At 36.5% G+C, this 20337-nt stretch overlaps 2 protein-coding genes and 2 long non-coding RNA genes across 6 annotated transcripts; 3 read left to right on the top strand and 1 right to left on the bottom strand.

The window, feature by feature from the left end:
- The first annotated feature begins 1880 nt into the window (after positions 1–1880).
- Positions 1881–3961, top strand: LOC143450061 (uncharacterized). 2 transcript variants are annotated; one of them, XR_013114635.1, is made up of 3 exons: positions 1881–2158; positions 2813–2905; positions 3790–3961. It is a non-coding gene; the product is annotated as an uncharacterized LOC143450061 (long non-coding RNA). The 2 variants fall into 2 exon arrangements; XR_013114634.1 differs by having other exon boundaries at positions 1881–2905.
- A 67-nt stretch (positions 3962–4028) lies between these two features.
- Positions 4029–8944, top strand: LOC143450049 (mannan-binding lectin serine protease 2-like). The gene is made up of 16 exons (XM_076950451.1): positions 4029–4046; positions 4565–4751; positions 4855–5013; positions 5197–5300; positions 5442–5534; positions 5646–5808; positions 5973–6164; positions 6306–6423; positions 6775–6890; positions 7058–7165; positions 7336–7429; positions 7573–7645; positions 7734–7853; positions 8057–8153; positions 8271–8421; positions 8618–8944. The coding sequence occupies exons 2-16, from the start codon at positions 4673–4675 to the stop codon at positions 8817–8819; spliced, it is 1869 nt and encodes a 622-aa protein (XP_076806566.1). The 5' UTR covers positions 4029–4046; positions 4565–4672; the 3' UTR covers positions 8820–8944.
- A 2490-nt stretch (positions 8945–11434) lies between these two features.
- On the top strand, positions 11435–15808 carry LOC143450055 (bile acid-sensitive ion channel-like). The gene is made up of 11 exons (XM_076950461.1): positions 11435–11802; positions 11912–12021; positions 12707–12797; positions 13085–13207; positions 13302–13421; positions 13550–13699; positions 13819–13936; positions 14030–14125; positions 14326–14429; positions 14594–14747; positions 14814–15808. The coding sequence occupies exons 1-11, from the start codon at positions 11641–11643 to the stop codon at positions 14975–14977; spliced, it is 1392 nt and encodes a 463-aa protein (XP_076806576.1). The 5' UTR covers positions 11435–11640; the 3' UTR covers positions 14978–15808.
- On the bottom strand, positions 15532–19270 carry LOC143450062 (uncharacterized). 2 transcript variants are annotated; one of them, XR_013114636.1, is made up of 3 exons: positions 18244–19270; positions 17261–17403; positions 15532–15667 (listed from the first exon to the last, which is right to left on the bottom strand). It is a non-coding gene; the product is annotated as an uncharacterized LOC143450062 (long non-coding RNA). The 2 variants fall into 2 exon arrangements; XR_013114637.1 differs by lacking the exon at positions 18244–19270 and adding an exon at positions 17619–17718.
- Positions 19271–20337: the final 1067 nt, after the last annotated feature.

The raw sequence follows: 20337 nt of genomic DNA, 5'->3' as shown, positions 1-20337 counted from the left end.
ATCGTTGGGATTTCTGGTGGAATCCATTGCTACTCAATCATCTTTTACTTGCACAAATAGGCAAAAAGACTGAATTCATTAAACTGGAGATAATTTCGCTACAAAGTTAAAGATTATGTTGATGAACCTTGTTCAAGGATATAAAAAACAATCTGTGGTATTGGTTAAGTTGACTGATTTAATACAATGTCGTGTTGATATGCAATTCCACATGCAGTAGCACAACTGTAGTCTCGTTTGTTGAATTTCCATCGCACAAGAATTTCAATCCTACGTTGGGACTTTGCAGAGAAACGTAGTTCAACCATTGGACTGTTGTTAGGACATAAGTCATTAAGATACACAGAATAACAACAGGATAATTCAATGTAATTTGAGAACCCACGATAAGATGCCAAAGTTTTACTGAACATGTCAGGTTGTTAAAACTTGGGAAATTTCCAATGCACGAAGAGGGATACGGGAGAAGAAGTCGTAACAATCAACAAGTATCTAGTAACTAGTATCTAGAAAGTCAGAAATAATCATGGTAAATGGCCCTAAAATACCTTTCAAATACTTACTGAAAAGTTCGCCGCCTTAAAAAAATTATGAGAAAATTCAAATTATGTTTGAATGCAGAAAGATCTTTACCATCCTTCTCTCTCCCTCCACTGAAAACCCATTTCATTCTCTCAGGAGAATCATCGAAGCAACAGCTCTATCGCGGAACAGTTCGCGATCTTTCTCCAAGTATGTCAGTTCGGCTAAAGGAATACAACTGTAGCGACCTGAGTGGCATTTTTAAAACCATTATATCATTTTTTGGAAAAGTGTTTTCTAGTTATTGATTGAAGTTTATGAACTTGTTTTTCGATAACACTTCAACTATTGTTTGATATTTGGAAACTTGCTCTGAATAACTTCGTGTGAACACTCCTTTTATTACGTTCTCAGGTTGTTTCCAACACCTGTGCTGATAAAAAATCTTTATTGGAAATGCCCGCTTCTTAACTTTATACTGATTATTTACCTACGTGTCATCTATAACTCGAAGTATCTCCCATTGCCAACACATTGTTTTCCTCGCTGCACATGTTCTGAAATGCTGCGTTTTTCTTGTCCAACATTTTCACTCCCATCGCTTCACGTTTTATAAGCTCGCATTTCTACCAGCGAGCAGAGGCAGATAGAGATAATCACCGAAACGAACAGATGAGCTGTCTACGCTAGTCATTGTGATTGCAACTCAATAGACATCTTATAAGCAGTGGTATTACTATGTTCTTGGCTACGTGTAATATTGAGAAAGTGTAAAGCACCTACCATAAAAAACTTTTCTGGTAAACTATTTCTGTTGCAATATTAAAACCTTTCGGCTGACAAGATGTTAGAGTATTCTAACCGCACGCAACAATAGAGTTAGATAATTCAACAGGCAAATTAAGATAAGTTAACATAACATAAGTTAAGATAAGTCAAGCCTCTGCACACCTGGTCGTGACTATAGGCCAGCTCAATGAGGTAAATGTACCACCTGGTTCTTGGTCGACCCGTTGGTCTTTTACCGGTTGGTGCGGCAAGTATGACTTGGTATGCAAGTGTTTCCTGAGGCATTCTGGTGACGTGACCAAATCATCGTAGTTTGGACCACTCAACTCGAAAAAGTAGGGGCTCAACATTTAGAGATTTAGAGATTTCTGTGCTACGCATTTGATCTAGTAGCATTACACCATAAAACTCTTTTTAAAAATCCCATTTGTAACGCCTGCAACAGTGACCGCACTCTTACGGTCATTCGGTCAAGAATTTTAGTTTGTTTTAGCTGTGTTATGTGTATTTAAGTTCTTGATGGTTTTATATACTTGATAGATACCAGTAAAATCAGTGGTGCCCAAAGTTGTAAATGTATGGACCAGTGGTCCACATTTGATTACGCCTTGGCAGATTGCAAACGGTTAATATCAATTTTTTATCTTAAAATTTCTGATTAAAAACCTTGTCTTATCAAATCTTCTATATGTTATTTATTTCTTCTCTTTTTGGTGGTTCAAACGGGAAAACCTGACCGAAGTAATCACCAATCACTTCATGGAATTCGATTCAGATATATCAAGTTTAATTACAAAACTGGACGAAGGCGGCAAAATCAGTGTTTGTGCGGACCGCATTAGATCAGGTCTGAGTTGACTAGTCAAGTAATAGCCAATAGTTTTGATTTCCTGTTGGGGATAATGGCACTGGATCGTTGTAGGATGAAAAAAACGATGAATACACAGCTGAACCAAAACATATGTTTTATTTAGTGTGTTATCTATAACTTTTGGACACAGAGCTTCCTTTTGCAAAGAATAGACCGAACACAGTATAGTAACGTCATGTCATGTGAGTTTGGGTTACTTGAGTGTGAAAGTTTTTGAGTCTGTCTGGCTTCTGTCAGTATACCCGTAGCGTTAACGACAGCCCAACAAATGCATATGGGTCGGTGTAACTAACATACCAGTTGTAGTTGTCAGAATACACGTTTCCAACACAGTATTGTGAATTATTAGCCACAAACAAGCTTCCGATAAACATTTGGGATATTTCAGACGAACGAATTTCCGATCTCGCTCCATGACACTTTCAAAATGTGAAATTTATATTGTTTTCGAGTTGTACAGTACTAGAAAAAAAAACACATAATACACACAATCATGAAAGTGGCAAAACATTGAGCCAATGACGTACACCACGAAACATTACCAACTTTGTTTTTGTCGAACTTAAGAAATGTGCTTTAAATACAAGCAAAAACTTTCAATGACGCAAGACTTGTTGAAATGCCTTGCAGAAAAAGAGTATCGAAGAATGAGGAAGTCGTTCATTTATTGTTATCGAACAACATTGTTAACGAATATAGAAAGTAGAAGCGAGAAGTCATGAGGTAAGCAGGTGTACTTGTGTTGTAAACTGAAATGTACTTTTTATTGTGCATTATTGCATTAATTATCATTGTGTATATAGACACTGCGTTTGCAATTTTCACACAATGCAGCTGTGAATTTTTTAAGGTGTTTTGAGGGACCGAAACTATTTCTTAAATTTCTTCAACGACCGCTTGAAATTTATCCTTTGTAAAAACAGCAAAATACAAGCTGCTAGACTTTGAAAGTAGTTCAGGCTTTTAGTATTTCTTAGCGGTCGCCAATGCCAAACCTTAAAAAACCTGTAGCTGAGTTTCGCAGTCAACGTAATAAGTACAATACGTAGTTACAGTATTATATATATTGCTTCATAATACCGTGTTATTACGATGATAACATCATACCTCTATGGGGACGCGTTTTATATCAACAACAGGGTAATATCCTCACCGGAATGAGTTCAAACTTGTCTAAATAATTATATCAAAGCCTCAAGTTTTCGTATGTTTTCTATTCTAAAGAAATTACGCTTTTGGCTTTATTCCATTCGACGATGGTCTAGGCTTAACTCTAACACTTTTAAAGATATTATACTTCTAATACAAAACGTTATTCCCGTTTTAATCATATTCCTTTGATTAAATTACTAAAACTGTGAGTACCAATGTACATTGATAGCAAACGTTATAACGTGAAAGGGTTCATGAAAGACGAATTTCAACTCGTGCAGAAAAATGAATACGTCATTCGATTAATGTGTTATGTTTTTGAAGTAGTAGGTCGTAAAAGCTTATTGCTAAGTATCTACTCCCATCTCATTTTTCGCTCTTGTGCGTTTCCTATAAATGCATACGTAAACAATATTTGTAGCCATACAAAATAACTTTGAACGTTTGTTTTCAAGAGCATCTTCCTTCCTAATTGCTTTGGCAATTTTTTTTCTGAACGGATTCTGTGATGTTTCTGCACAAGAGGTCATTAACATCGACGGACAAAGACACGGCATGTTTATGAGCGGGGGATTTCCGCATTCTTACAGCGACAACATGGAAGATAACAGTCAGAGAGAACTATAGGGTCCGTCTATATTTCTCAACATTCGGTCTCGAAGATTCGTACGACGAAGAACTTGGTGGTTCCTGCGTTTACGATTACGTTCAGGTATTGTCTATCTTATGCCATCTAAGTATATTTTGTGGCTTCCGCAGTAATTTCTTTAGAACTACCTCCAGAACATTCAAGTGCGACCATGAGATTAAACGTCATAGAATATTTCTCGTCGGTTATAAGCAATATACGCATCGTTTGTGTGAGTTTTGGTAAATACTTTGAAAGGTGGGTATTCAGAAGACAGCTATAACCTTCAAAACATTTTTCTACATTGATAACCCAAAGTTACAGGGAAACAAGGGCTCGGTATAAACTACTTGGCCAATTTAAATAATTTCTAAGATAATCTTAATTGATATCAAGTTTTCTTACGATTAATATCTTTAATAGGTAGCACATACAGCTACACAATTTTAAAGACGGTTAAACATTTCGGCTGCCACAATTACTTTCATGACTATTGAAAATGGTTGCTTACCTTGACCAGCGTCTTATCAGTCGTGGCAATCATTCCTTGTCACAATAATCATGATACCGTATCGTTATATTCGGTCCTGTTTATTGTTAAGATATCGGGAGTGACCCATCAAGACGGCAGGAAATACTGTGGAAACTTTCACCTCTATCCCTATGACGCCCCTTCCAAACACCAAGTTTTCCTATCAACTGACAACACCATGACCGTCCACTTTGTGTCTGATTATTCCAACGAGGACCCAATACCTGTCGGGTTTGAAGCGCACTTTGTCGAAGAAGGTTACTAACTAATAACTATAAATTAATGTTAATAGTTTAATTGTAAGCTTAAAGAAATCCTGATAAAAACTGTGGTTGTTTCATAAGTCTTGCAAAACTTTAGATATCAACGAATGTGTCGATTTGAAAATCGCGGCTACATCTGGTGATGACTGGGATCAAGTATTGTACTGCAACCATTACTGTCATAACACGCCTGGCTCTTATTATTGCACTTGTAGGCCCGGCTTTGAGTTAAATAAAAACAAGCACACCTGCGTGGGTAAGCTTCTAGAAGTGTAAGACGTCACACACGTTCAATAACTTACGGCGTTAAAACGCAATTCTGATTAGCCTATACTGTTGTATAGTATTGGAAATATTTTCAATTCACTGTTAATAAATCGATTTCTACAGCAAAACTTTGCAAAGTTTAAAGACAAAAAGTTATTTTTCTTTCCAAAAGAAATTTGCGAGCCGGAAACTTTTACCGAAACAGAAGGTTTCCTCGCATCCTCCGATTATCCCAAGTCCTACTCAAAGTTATCCGATTGTCGAAGAACAATTCAGGTAAAAACAACGCCCTTATATTCAAGCGAAAGTTTTGCTTTCACATAAGGTTATATTCATTACAAAATTTCGACACACAGTATACAGTACATCTATAAAGACTTACCGACAGTAATTCAATGTTTTGTTTTACCGCCTCAGGCGACGCCCGGGAATGCTGTTGAAGTACGTTTCGAACAAGAGTTTAACATTGAAGAGCATTACGAAGAAGGCTGCGCATATGATTGGCTTACTGTAAGTAACGTATTTTGTACAGCTATAGTTATAACAATTATATTTGCAAATAGCTGAATTTTATTGGACTATGTACACTTGTACAGTAAATCGTTGTTTTTGATGGCGTAGATAAACGGAAACAATGGCTACGAGTCTGGAAAGCTCTGCGGCAACATGGCGCCACAAAATGGAAGCTGGATTGATACAAACTCAAATGAAGTTGCTGTTCTTTTCCACTCGGATCTGACCTTCGAACTAGCGGGATACAAGATTTACTACCATACAAACGGCAGTAAGCATCAGTACAAAAACACAAAATCAGCATACTTTGACATTCTTTGATATTACCGAAAAATTACGGTGTGCAGGAGCTGGACTTTGAAAAAATAGTGTGGTTTAGCGACATGTGACTGGAATTGTTAAAGATTGTTCTAACGTCACGTTGATCTATCTAAGGTGTAAAATGCCACCAAGCAATCCAGCCGCCTCAAAATGGCACTATAGCCTCTGCTGCACCCAACGATGGAATTTATCGGTTTGATGACGTCATTAACTTCGAATGCGACGATGGTTTTCGTTTGATTGGTTCTCAGCAAACAACTTGTCAGCAGGACGGTACCTGGAGCAACAAGCCTCCAATATGTGAAAGTGAGTGGTATAGAAATGTTTCATGCAAATTTTGCAAGTTATTTTCCGAACGGGTACATCTTTCTGATTTTCTCTTTAGCACCATTCAATCTCGTAAAAAGCCACCGCTATTTTGATTGTTAATACAGCATTTGTTTTCAGTAAAATCATGTCCATACCCTGACCATCTTGTCAATATCCAGCGAACCGTCGTAGAATCAAGAGATAACATCCAGTTGGTATATCAGTCCACAGTCACAGTCAGTTGCAAGAATGAATGGTAAGCCGGAACATCACAATCTACTGTAATTTCGCTGTAGCCAGCGTGTATCTAACTTCAGCCTTTTAATAAAGTATACTTCTGTAGCAACTTTTGCTAAGACGACCTTACAATGACATATGTTCAGCTGGCCCGGTAAACCGCCAGCCTATATGACATTGCTCGTAGTGACATTGAGTTAAAACGACATCTTGTTGCTTTTCCTGTTGTAATTAAGTGTCACTTTCATTATAGGCAAATGTGAAATCATACCGTATCACATTTTCAAAAAGCATTTTTCTAAGCTGCAACCATGAAATGGTTAATAAATAAGGCCAGCCTTTCTAAGCATTTTCTTTCCTATTTATCAAGGTATGAAATGGTTTCTGGTGCCGCTGAATGGGTGTGTTCAAAAGATGAGATTTGGATCCCATATTCAAGAGTGATTGCTCCAAATGAAAACAACAATTTACCAGAATGTCGGCCAAGTAAGTATTTTAAAGCGGGCACACGTTCATGTAAGAAAACAATTAAACTTCATCTACTACATCAAAACGACATGTAGCTACAGTAGTAATCACTGAGAGAATAGTTTTCCGAAACAGTAATAAATAGTGCGTTCTCTCCACGATGCTTTTATCACATCACATTGCAGTTTGCGGTATGAAGAATCGAAGAAAAGTTAGTATTCTTGGTCCACATATCATTGGAGGCAAGAAAGCAAAGATCGGAGAATGGCCATGGATGGCATTTCTTGCCCTTCGTACGCAAAAATTAAAACTAAATCTTGTTTGTCGTGATGCTTATGTATAAAATATAACAGAACCAATGTAGTTTAAACTTTAAACGTGATTTACGGAAATTATTGTGTTTTATAACTAAATTGTGATTGATAAATTACCATCAACTTTGCATTATATGATTTTTATGTAGACAGCGATGAGCTCGGCGAAGATACAGATGACGTTTGTGGAGGATCATTGGTGGATGAACAGTACGTGGTGACAGCCGCACATTGTGTTGACGGGTAAGAAATCACTTATTGTCAATGTTTTGCTACTAAATGTTTTTGACTGGTGTAGTTGTTTGTAAAATGCTTTTGGTAACAACAAAATGGTTGTTTACATTATGTTGTTTTCTACTCATGTTGTTTACTGCACATACCTGCAGGAGATATGCAGAAGACATGCAGGTGTATCTAGGGGTCACCAATCGACGAAATCAAAGTAACCCTTATATGCAGGTGTGTAAGTGGTCCGACAAACTTATATTACAAGTTCGTTCTTGTCTAAAATTGCATCGCATTTAAGAAATTTTAAATGCATTTACAGCGATTCAACGTGACCGAAATAGCGATACCCGATGAATTCGCAAACCCTGACCCGATATCTTTGTTAGATCATGACGTGGCTGTTCTAAAGCTCAGTAGAAAGGCTGTCATCGGAAAATACGTAAGACTTCCTTTGAACAATTTCGTAATCAACCTGACACATAACGTCTTGTGCGAAAAATATTTAGGTTGTTTTTTAAAAACAATACTGAAGTGAAACTATATAGAAAGTGTTTAACTGCTAAAATCTTCAGCACATTTAAAAAATGTAAATAAAGTATTTAGATTAAATTTGGATTCTTTTTGGTATTGGGGCTTATTTAGGTACACCCTATTTGCATTCCACGAAATCGAAAGGAAAAGAATTTACAAGAATCAAGTGGACAGAGAGGGGTGGTAACAGGCTGGGGCCGCACAACAGGTATAATGTTATATCAGTTCGGGTTTATATGTTGAGGCTATCGGGCAGGCACATGCACAAAATGTATAAACTTGATAAAAGATAACACATGTTTCATGGAATTTGCTACCTCTTCAGAAAATGGTCGGCTAGCTCAGTGGCTACAAATGGTGCGGGTTCCCTTCGTCAGTCGTGTCGTCTGTCTAGAAGCTTACGAACACCAAAGCCAAAAACTTGAACTTTTTCGATATGTGCAGATTACACAAAATCACTTTTGTGCTGGTTTCGAGTAAGTAAAAGCTACAGGAAAACATTTAGTAGAACTACCTTTCAACAGTATAAACTAGAGTAAATAGAGCTCGGAGTAGACTTTGTTTTGAAAGAGCTAACACTAGTACTCGACGTGTTGCATGTGATGTTGTAAAGCAGAAAGCGGAACTATAGCTCAGTCGATAACTGCTGTAACTAACAATCTGCTCATGCAGGGATAAATCTAAAGATGCCTGCGACGGAGACTCCGGTGGGCCTCTTATGTTCCGTGATGACGACACAAGAAAATGGTATCTCAGTGGTATCGTTTCTTTCGGCACAACCTTCAATAGCTGCCGTGCTTACGTTATTGGTGTTTATACAACGGTTGGCAATTATATCGAGTTTCTCGATAACCACATTATCCTTCCTCCTTAGTGGTGGTCGAAGCCATGCCAGTAGTCTGCTATAAATTTACTGCATGCATTTTCAGCGTTTAAAAAGAAGTCTTAAATTTCTTTTTTGCTCTTTGCTGCTTATCACAATAAAAAAGCAGGCTCGTACTCGCCCACGGCAACGTTGTTTAAGACAACCAAACTATAGACAGGTTGAAGTTTAAACTACATCAAAAACACCTTTTTGTTAAATTCTAACTCAATAAGCAGATTACATTTGAAAGTATCCGAGGCAAGTGGAGTCAATTTGCTAGTCGATATTCATTACTAAGTTATGCAAATAACTTCTTTAAATTTTTATCGTCGCTTGAGGGGTCATGACCCAAATCAAAGAGATCAAGACGCTACTGTCGCAAAACCACATCATAAACCTCCCTTGAATATTGGCTTGCAACGAGATCTAGGTTATGACTGTCTGCAGTCTTAATTTTGAAAAAATCCATGTACTCAGTTTTCTATATCAGCTACCTAAACTTTACAACAAGTTTTGAGCTTAAAATTTTAGGACAAATACTCCAAAATAGCAAAAATTCAAACCCACACCAAATGTACAACTTAGCCTAGACCTGCAACCAGCTATCGCCAAAACAATAACAAACTAGTCAACATCGACGTCACATGCGCATTGGACCGGAAAATTTCTTACTTTTTTAATATGACGCATCGACATCGTAACAATCGCCGTGTTGCCGGCTCAAAATTGTCTTTCTATTGGGAAGAGACCCCTTAAGCAAAAGCGGTGAACACGGTATTGTACCTGTGGACATAACCTGTTTCTTGGAAACTTTTCTAACCTGTTCCGCATTACTTTTTGTCTTGTAAAGTTTTTCATTTGAGTATTAAACGTAAATTTTGCATGGGTACCGTTCCATGGAAACCCGAGGAATAGAATGGAAAGCCAATTAGTTATACAACTTCAAAGTTTAAGAAATTGAATTGGAATAACCGACGTAATTTTAGCGGAATGTCATATGAGCAGATTAATGAGAACAAACTTATTGTCGTTTACGGTTAAGAATTTTTTTCAAATACAATGACGTAAAAGCTGTTAATATGAGTTACCAAAAATCAACCCTAGTAAGATTTATGCTTCAGCGTAGGAGGAAGCCCTCTTCGTAAACCTTATGCCAAGCGTGGCTTTCAGAAGTGACCAGAAATATACTTAGATCTACCACGACTTTGTTGTAATAATTCCCCACACCGTAAACGTTTGATACCACATTTACCACTTGCAAGCCTCACATGCAGGTTTTTGGATTCGTCTGACTCTAATCGATGAAGCTACAACTATTAAGGCGTTGCGTTAATTCCGTTATATCGTCCGCTCGATCAATATCTTTGACAGTGTTTGAATCTCTGGGATTGGAAGAATATCAGAACATCCTCGCTGTAAGTACGATGTGTAACAAAGAAAGGGGAACCGTTGGGATTTCTGGTGGAATCCATTGCTAATCAATCAAACTTTGACTTGCACAAATAGGCAAAAAGACTGAATTCATTAAACTGGAGATAATTTGGCTACAAAGTTAAAGATTACGTTGATGAACCTTGTTCAAGAAATAAAAAAACAATCTGGGGTATTGGTTAAGTTGACTGATTTAATACAACGTCGTGTGGATATGCAATTCCACATGCAGTAGCACAACTGTTAGACGTTAGTCTCGTTTGTTGAATTTCCATCGCACAAGAATTTCAATCCTACGTTGGGACTTTGCAGAGAAACGTAGTTCGACCATTGGACTGTTGTTAGGACATGAGTCATTAAGATACACAGAATTACAACAGGATAATTCAATGTAATTTAAGAACCCACGATACGATGCCAAAATTTTACTGAACATGTCGGATTGTTAAAATGTGGGAAATTTCCAATGCACGAACAGGGATACGGGAACAGAAGTCGTAACAACCAACAAGGATGACGTGATCATAAATACAGAACATGGCGTCTGAGGTCACAGATGTCTGTTACTTTTTGAGTAATGGGTTTTATCCTTCTCCCCAGCCCGACCCTTTTTAACAACGACCCCAATCGAAAAAAACTCGGTTTAAGCATTACAAAGTTACAGTTAACATTTGATTCCGTTTGCAGTGAAAAAAGAATCATCAGTCAGATAAAACGTTCTCCGCAAGTGTTCTGACTGGCGCCAAAACCTTTCAGCACAAAAGCTCTTCTTTGAAAACACCGCCGTGAAGATAGAGCGCATGACTGTAGTAAGTGGTGCAGAGTGAAAAATTCGTGCACTTGCTCAGCTGCAGGGCAAACACAGAGCTGACTTTAAATTGGTGATTGTTTGGAAATTTGATTGGTCGATATCAACCAAATGTTCACTGCATGTAGCAATATGTTATCCGAGAGTGAATTCAACTACCGCTCTGCACAACCTGATGGTGTGCGGGAATAGCCCTAAAGTTTTGCACTTAGAGAAGTTTACTCGAGATGCAAATTACTATGCCTGCTTATTATTTAATAGAAAAGCACAATCGTGTTATCACAGAGACATTAACATTACTCGTAAATCGATACTTTGTGTTTTAAGAAGAAAATTCGTACACATATCGACTCTCTACAGTAAATATGATATAAGACGTCTATGGATTTAAACTCTTCCCTGCAAATTTCTTCACGCTTCATTAAACCTCCAAAAAAGAACAACTTTGATTAACAGCTGGAGCAGTAGCGACTTCAAAGTAGAACATTAGCGCGATACAGGGTTGACTGTACCAGTTTGAAGAACCTACTACTAAAAAGCTTGTACTTGATAAATAATAGATAAGACAGGTAATGTGAAAGAGTGTACAAGATGGCTACCTCAAAAGAAAGTAAAGCTGAGAAAATTCCTCGAGAATTTGCCGAAAATACCAGCATGCACGGCATCCTGCAAATACATAACAGTAAACGTTTGTCTATCAAGGCTTTTTGGTTTATTCTTGTCTTAACTGTGATGGGGATGCTAATCTATCAGGTTGGTGTAACCAGATGTCATGGTTCAACGTAGAGTATAACTAACTAGTGTTATGGAGATTACAATACCCGCGTGAAATGGTCCCTTTTTAAGATGTTTCTTTGCATAGATTGTCGACAGATTTGTGGAATATTTCGCCTATAAGACAACCACACAAATATCGGAACGATATGTACAGAATCTAACGCTTCCAGCCATTACAATTTGCAATTATAACAGGTAAGGTTACTCCATATAGTCGATATATGTGGTTTGCAGTAAGCGGCTTTGCATCATTTCCGGAAATGAGCCTAAGCGTGAGGCGTATAAGCGATAAGTAACAAAACGTGTAAACACTAAGCTAGAAATAAAAAAAAAATGTCAAAGTTATATGGAGTAAGTGGGCATACGTTGGAGAAAATGGCAGCTGTAAAACGTAAACTAATGACGTGAATGGTTGCGCATTCATAAGACGACGTTTGTCCGTCAAAATGTTTTTACCAAGTCAAAAGAAAATCAATATTGTATTGACTTGATTAAAAAGCGCCCTTTGGTTAGAAGGGGCATGAAATGACGTTAAAAATTGCCGTTGTAAAAGCGTCTTTTAAAAGTGTGAAAACGTGCTCTTATCATCAACGGATATTCGACAAAGTGGGCGAAAATACTGCTTACACTATCCTAATATAGTAAACACTGTATATATGTACATAACTACCAAATAACAGTAATTACAGTGCGAAAAGTACCAAACAGATTTGTTATGGTAAAAACAAATGAAATTGCCCTTGATAGCAAATCGCTTTAAAATGCTTTCAAAAAAAAACTTAAACCGCGAATTTTACTCAAGTACATATGGCAGCTGCCCAGAGCTTACGTGATTACATTGACATGGTGAAATCATAGGTAGCCTATTATTTATTTTTAGATATTTTAATCTAACTTCGGAGGCTGAAAAAAATGCTACGCAAGCACTTTCTTTCGCTTTGGACTTCGGCGAAAGAGTGGACAACTTTTCGGTAAGCCCATTGCGCAAGATGCAAAGGAATACAATTATATAGATTTCTACATGGAACGCGACACACATCTACTTGCGACATCTTACTATTTCCAATGTAATTTGGAGCACTTGACGAAATGAATTCATCAAAATGTTCTACAATAAATGTATCAAAGCAATCAGTTTTTTTAACATAATGGTCAGCAGTGGTACGCTAATAAACTTACTCATCAACGCATAGCAAATTTAATGTAAACAAAATTGATTCAAATGACCTTACCAACGGCTGAATTCATTATTTTGCAGTACTTTAACACGTTTGGAAAGGATTTTTCTCTGAGAAACTACATGAAGGAAAAAGGTTGGCAACTGAAGGATGACGTAACACTTATTTATTGCGCTATAAATGAGTTGAGCCTTTGTGATGCGGTAAGACTTCATTTGCTACATCATAAAACTGACGTCATTATTTTACAAAAATAAAAAGACAATTATAATGGATGTGGACTACATGACATTTCAGTCTGATTTTGAACCGGTTTTAACAAACACTTTGGGACTTTGCTGGACTTTAAACATTCCTGAAGTTCAGAAAAGAGACGGATATAAAGACGGAATTCAAATAAGTTTCAACGTTTTGCAGGTTTCACTGGTTTTCGCGCACATTTCATAGAATTGGAGTTAACTTTTTTGCTGAAGAGTTTCAGTGGTATAGTGATTTTTTTTGTGCGAAGAAAATTTAAGGTAGGCCTATTGTTTTTAAATTTGCAGTCTGAATATACGGAAAATCCTTTATACGGGAAATGGGAGGCTGGAATTAAATTCCAGGTCCATTCGCCGGATGTTCCCCCTCAGGTTGATGTCTATGGCCAATCGGTTGGAGTTGGATTATGGGCTTCAACCGCAATTCATAAAACACAAGTATACAATAATTAACTCACAATGGTACTTAAAAAAAAATAAAATGTATCAACAATAAACATGTTAAAAAAAGTCGGATTGAGAGTTTTGTGTGTTAAAACATTGATGGATGTTTTAAGGTTCAAAACATGTATGGTCCATGGGGTCCGTGTGACAGAGACAACGAAAATCTTCAATTCCATTCAACTTACAGCTTACCCGCGTGCATGAGAGAATGTCATGACAAACTTATTATAGGTACATTCTCTTCATATTTGTTTACCTGATAGCGTCTGCCTATGTCACCGGTATTATTAAGATCATTTCACGATTTTTTATATTGTTTAATAGCTAATTGTTCATGCCGCGATCCTTCCATGATACACTACAGTGGAACGAGGGAGTGCACTGTGGGTGAAGTGGTTGATTGCGTTGCTCCTCATAGACGTTAGTTGCCTTTAATAACTGAAATCAGTTATGAAGCAACTACATAATATTATGAACTACAACTACAAATATATCGAATTTTGCCGATGTCTGAAATATGAGTAAAACAGTATAATTTTTGATGAATGTAATGAGTAATGACCAAACGCCGCTGCCATATGAAAACAATTGACATAACAGAAAGTTTTTTTCTGTTAAAGTCGAACTGCAATTTACGTTCGGACCGAACGAGTGTGGATGTCCCCAGCCGTGTGATGAAGTTCGATACGCGAGCTCTTTGTCTTATTCTACCTTCCCCAGCCAGGTTCTTACAAACTATACGGTTTATTTAATGTAAAACTGGAAATGAAAATTTCCACTTAATTATATGACGCCATTATTGTGCGATGTCCACTCGCAAGATGTGTTGCCGTTAAATTTTGCAAACTAACAAAAAACTTTACCGATAAAATTATTCCACCTTAATAGAATGCAGCGGTTGGCATATTACCCATTCTCAACGACCCTGCGATTACTGCTGATTATCTCAAAACGAATTTGGTCGGATTGTCGGTTTTCTATGACACTTTATCTATTACAACATCAGTGGAGAGCAAAGCGGTAACCGAATCGGGATTGATCAGTAAGTGGAGCCGAACCAGTGAAATAGGTGTTCATGAGCGACATTTTCATCTCTTGAAATTTTCAGGTGACATTGGTGGTCAATTCGGTTTATGGATTGGAATCAGCGTGGTGACCTTGTTCGAAATTCTTCGATTATTTTATCGTTTACTCAACTATCATCTATGCACTCCGGATGAAGAGAAAGAACAAACACAGGAGATATCAAACATAGAAAGTCAGCCTGTATGAAAAGTCACAGTACTTTCTGGTTAAACTTGGTATACTAACGTTGTCATGCAACCTTTTAATGTTAATATGAAAGCCTCCAGGCCATTATTTCTTTGCTCATGAGTAGAAGTTATGCAGCACAATGTTGCAAAAATTTTTCGAAAATTAACTGCGATGATACTTGCTTAAAGATACGATAAAACTGTATTCCATGTTATAAAATTTTCTTGTTGCTGCGTACTTTTTACTTGTATCCTTTCTTTGCTAAGTCCGGCCCAAATGTTTTTCTTTTACAATTTCCTGACAAAACCTCAGTTTACTTCAAACAAACCTGAGTTTTAAACTGATCCTTAGCTGATCTGTTTGTGAAACATTTATGATAAACGTAAAAAATACTTCAAAAGTGTTCAAGATATAGCTTCCAAAAATATATCTCCGCCCTACGTTTTTCAATTTGTATGAATTAGTATTCAAATTGCAGACACAGTGTTAATAACTTACCATTTTACTTGGCGGTATCGGTCGATATCTTGTTTATTGTTTGGTGGATGTTTTCCTATAAGAAAGTTCCAGATTTTGTCTTCCCGTCAAAAAACACTACGTTCTTACATGATTTGTACTTCTAAGTTTTAATACGTTGCCATGAGCTGCAACTACTTTCTTTCCAACGTATTATTCTCGGCTTTTGTTGAAACTTTTTTCTTTACGGTCCTGCAAAAAAAAATTGTTTGTTACCTCAAGTCCTATATATTTCATTAAATGCAAGTGTTCAAGTGTTTTGCTACGGGAGCTTAATTGTATGAAGTGTTATTTGCAAATTTCTTGAAATAAAACAGTGTCTTCTTTTTGAAAGCCATTGTGTGCATAATATTATTGCCCCAGATAGCGGAGAGGAGTAGCAAGGTTTCAATGTTGAGAACGTAGCAAAAAGGTGCTATTGTTACCAAGTCTGTCCCTGGTAGAAGTATGTCTTCTTATTGTAGCTTATTGGGTAGCTATTGCCCTATGATGTAGTTATTACATCACAATGTCCGGATGTGATTTTACAGGTGGGCAAATGTTTCGAAGTTTTCGCATTCAATAATTCCAAATTATTGGTTGTGTTACAGCCTAGATTTTTGGTAGTCGATTGCATAAATTGTGATTATTTCACTCGATTTTATCTGAAGCGTTTGTTAAGAACATGTATTTGCACGTGTCCTGGCTGGCCACTTCGCTAATCAAATGTTCAGATAACAAATACAATACCCAGATATAAGAATTAGATTATTGGAGAGTGACTATTTCATCTATCTGTCAGGCAGTCAGGCAGGGAGTTACAACTATTATTTATAGATATAGACAACTGAAAGCAGAAAGCAGACATTCAACGATCGTTTCTGTCCACACGAATTCTGTTTCGATTAATCGGTGATGGGAAAATTTAAGTTTAGTGTTTTTTAAACAACGGTTTTAATTTTATAAACAACATTTAATTTCAAAATTTGCTTTAAAATATGCCAGATAAACTTGGTGCTTTTTAGTCAAGTATGCTGTACCCTATACCCATACATGTATACCAGATCCTACACTAGAATGAACAACTTCGAAGCAGTGTACAGTGTACAAAATGCATGAAGGAAACAATATATTGAAGATGAATCAGACAAAATGCAAAACTTAATGCCTTCTGTGACAATCTGATTGTGATTATTATTATAGTGTAGGTCCAGGGGTTTGCATGATGCAAACCCCTGGACCTACACTAGTCTATTTGATAATAGGCCAAGGTAAACAATTTTCTGAACCAAAATGATTTTTCTACCTTAATTATGGATAATAACTGTGAACCTAAATGCACATCGAAATATCACAAAAAGTATCATACATTTTATGTTGGTTTTAACGATTATCCAAACGTAAAACCCAGCGAGTTGGATAAGTTAAACAAATTGATTAAGTACAATAGTTGGGTATATCTATATCCATAACTGCTTAAACCATTTCATATTAACAAAACCTTTTCTCCAGTATACTGACTTGTAACTATTCTTTGATGCAAGGCCAACTTATTTTTGGACTTGCCCTTCACTTTACGAAAACTAACACGATTCTACCATTATTTACATAAGAAATCATCTTTGAATGAAATAAACAGCTTTAAACAATAACCACACAATCAATCCTTATCATATGGAAAGTGAGTACTAATCCTATATGCATGCATTTTACATTGGTTATGTATCTGTTTATTCTTGTGTAAACTGTCCCAAGACCGGCACAATTCAGTACTATTACAAAAAAGCGAAACTCGACCAAACATACCTAGCTGAAGATTTTTTGTCTGCAAGACTGCTAACAAACTCTTCCAACAAGAGCCGACTCTTCTGCAGGAGGTTTTTCTTCTGCATCAGTTGTAGAATGCACGTATTTGTTATAGGCCTTATTAAGGCATTCATCATGTGAATCTGCAATTCGTACACATTGCTTAATTTCTAAAAAGAACGCATAAACACACAATATTGCATCAGAATGATATAAAACTTTGCAGTCAAAATTTAAACAAATTTAGTATAATTTTAAACTAAAGTCTGCTTCAAATAATTTATCCGAAATGCGACCAAATGTAGAAGAACCTGAAGAAGATTAAATATTTTATGCTGTGCTTGTTTAATAATTTTACCAAAAAATATTCTGTTTTGCCACTGAAGGTATATTGGTTATACTAACATTCTTCTTTTTGTAACATATACATTGATTAATTTGTTAAAGTGGCCTATCACCTAAGTGCAAACAATTTATTATCACAATGAACTTTTAAACAGAAACAAGTTTATCCAAAGAATATATAAAAATAAATAAAAATATCCAAAGAATTATATAAATAATGTAAAGTCATCTACTAAATAGGCTGAGAACCTAACAGCAGACATCCATAACCACATAAAGTAGGACTTGCAAACAAGTAACAACACTGTCAATGGTTGATTTAACAAAGGAAGTCTGATGGGTAAGGAAAATGGTAAGAAAACGGCGGTACTTCTCTGTTAATAGAGTCCATTTTTATTTTATCAATACCACATCTAAATAAAGCAATAATGGGTGAAATTTCAAAATCCTCCAATAGCACAAATTTGCAACTAAAATTGACAGAAGGATAATTTTTCGATTCCTTTAACTTGCCATAAAAAATTACATAACAGCTGAAAACAATTTTGACCGATAACTTCTAGAAAGCAAAGCTTTGAATGATCAATAATAATTAACAAATTGAAATATCTCAGTTAAAAATTGAACTACCGACGTACCTTCTAGCACCCTTCCACCAGAAAACCAATCTTTTCATAGGACCTAAACAGCATAAAGCCACTGACCTTGTTGATGCCAAAATCAGTCAGTAGTGTAGCACCTTGTGGTGTCTTGGGTGGCTTTATACAGTGTACGATGCATTTTAACAAATCTTGCAATTTTTGCAATGAACGACACATATCCGAAATCAGACAAGTATGTACTTGCAATTTTACACTGCTCACAGCTATTTTTGCCTTGATGAGCTTTAATTCACCTGAGGCCTAAGCATACTAAGGTATCACAAACATACTGTAGATATCTCTATTAGTAAGCCTAAGCACGGCATCATTTTTTCAATAGGATGTTTTAGCAAAGTGTTTAAATTCCAGAAAAGTCGCTTAAAAACATTTATGTTAGCAGCATCCTCTTGCATTTTGACTACTCAGTGGAGTATTGGAATAGAAAATATTTTCCTTTACACTTATCTTCGAACGAATTGCGAAACATTGGTAGCAAATGTTTTTAAGTCTTTGGCAATGTTGGAAGCAACGGTTGCAATGCTTTCACAAACTCAGAAATGAATGCCATCAAAACATGACTTTCTTGCAAAGCCCAAGTAGATATAATTTTTGTTACATTTAATAAATTCTGGTAGTTTTTCTCCAATACTGAGGACTCAACACGTACTCATCACCTGCAAACAACTGTTGTGTTGTGCTCCATTGTTCAACTTAATTCCATAACCAGAGGCAAAACTATTGCATGCAGTAGCCTACATTTTAATAAACTACATATAAATGAACATTCCTCAGTTAAAAAAGTTTGAACATCGCTAAATAAACGCCAATCAAAGGTTGATGTCACAACAGTGGGATAGGATCGGCATGTTATGAGGTCGGTAAATACAATATCAGCGCACATAATTGAAACTGTCTAGAATGCATCTAGCCTACATGTAAATGGTAAACATAGCTTCATTTAATTCCAAATTAAGCTGGTTTATCTCAGTACCTAGGTTACCGTATCATCGTCATGTAGCATCTGAAGCTGTTTTATGGTAATAGCAGGCCTTGACTTCAATGCAGCACACTAAACCCAACGCCTAAGCCACCGGTATTATTTACACACAACTACACAAGGATATGATTTCTCATTATCGCTTGGCTTCTAATGTGAATTTCTTTCAATATAACCAGGTCTCACTTCTGCTCCAGGATAAAACCTTCAGCAAACTCAAAAAATACTTTCACCACGTTCAGCCAAATAGCCAACGTACGGTACATCAGTAGGCTCCTGTTTATCTCAACTCAATAAACGTAACAAAATTCAGGGCGCATTTGCCCAGAATTGAAAGTGACCTATGGTGCGAATCAATTAAATTAAGGAAGAGCTACACAGCGTATCAACTGAAAAAAGACATAACAACCAACTAGTTACTAGTCACTAGTCAGACGCCTCTGACAGAAAGCTAGAACATTTCTACATTTTAAGTATCACGTGACATTAAATTGGCTAATCATCTTTTGCAACAAAATTCGCAAAGTTTTCAATAACAGCGCAGCGAAATCTTATAAATGGTATTGTCTTCATTATAGCATAAATTGGTTCGACGTTATTAATTTTACGCCAGTAATTTTCCGTGAAAAGGAAAACAATTCATATATTCACTGTACTTATGGTTTTGCGGCACTCAGAAAGTTAGGACTCCGGATGAAGAGTAAGGAAGGTTGAGTTTCTTTCCAGTATGACAAATGTATGTTTTTGTTTTGATATTACTTGTGTGAAGTATTACACAATAAACATCTTCGCCATAAAGACTGCCTAAACTGGTGGCTATTGTGACAATATGAGCGAGGACGATTGATGGTGGATAACTTGTTTTACTTTTGCTTCGATGATATGAGTTCTCATTTCTCAAACGGCGTGACAATGCTGTTAGTTGCTTAAATTCTGTCTATGCATTTTACTAAATGATAAAATTCCCATTTTATTTATTATCAGACACAAATGCTTTCACCTTCGGGCAGAGCTTACTGAATGTTACATTGCGCTCGGTAACAAGTGAAAGAGTAAAAGGGTAAAAGGAAAGGAAAGATTGCAAACATTACAAC

This window comes from Clavelina lepadiformis, chromosome 3 (assembly GCF_947623445.1).
Source record: "Clavelina lepadiformis chromosome 3, kaClaLepa1.1, whole genome shotgun sequence".
Lineage (NCBI taxonomy): Eukaryota > Metazoa > Chordata > Ascidiacea > Aplousobranchia > Clavelinidae > Clavelina > Clavelina lepadiformis.
Note: the sequence above shows the minus strand (reverse complement) of the source record. Positions and strands in the feature narration are given on the sequence as shown.

Bases quoted from the DNA above. Each gene is read 5' to 3' on its own strand.
- LOC143450055 (XM_076950461.1), top strand. From the start codon at position 11,641: ATGGCTACCTCAAAAGAAAGTAAAGCTGAGAAAATTCCTCGAGAATTT. The intron at 11,803-11,911 runs GTTGGTGTAACC...TTCTTTGCATAG, and splicing joins TGGGGATGCTAATCTATCAG to ATTGTCGACAGATTTGTGGA. The intron at 13,208-13,301 runs GTAAGACTTCAT...ATGACATTTCAG, and splicing joins AGTTGAGCCTTTGTGATGCG to TCTGATTTTGAACCGGTTTT.
- LOC143450049 (XM_076950451.1), top strand. From the start codon at position 4,673: ATGACCGTCCACTTTGTGTCTGATTATTCCAACGAGGACCCAATACCT. The intron at 5,535-5,645 runs GTAAGTAACGTA...TTGATGGCGTAG, and splicing joins GCGCATATGATTGGCTTACT to ATAAACGGAAACAATGGCTA. The intron at 7,854-8,056 runs GTAAGACTTCCT...GGGCTTATTTAG, and splicing joins AGGCTGTCATCGGAAAATAC to GTACACCCTATTTGCATTCC.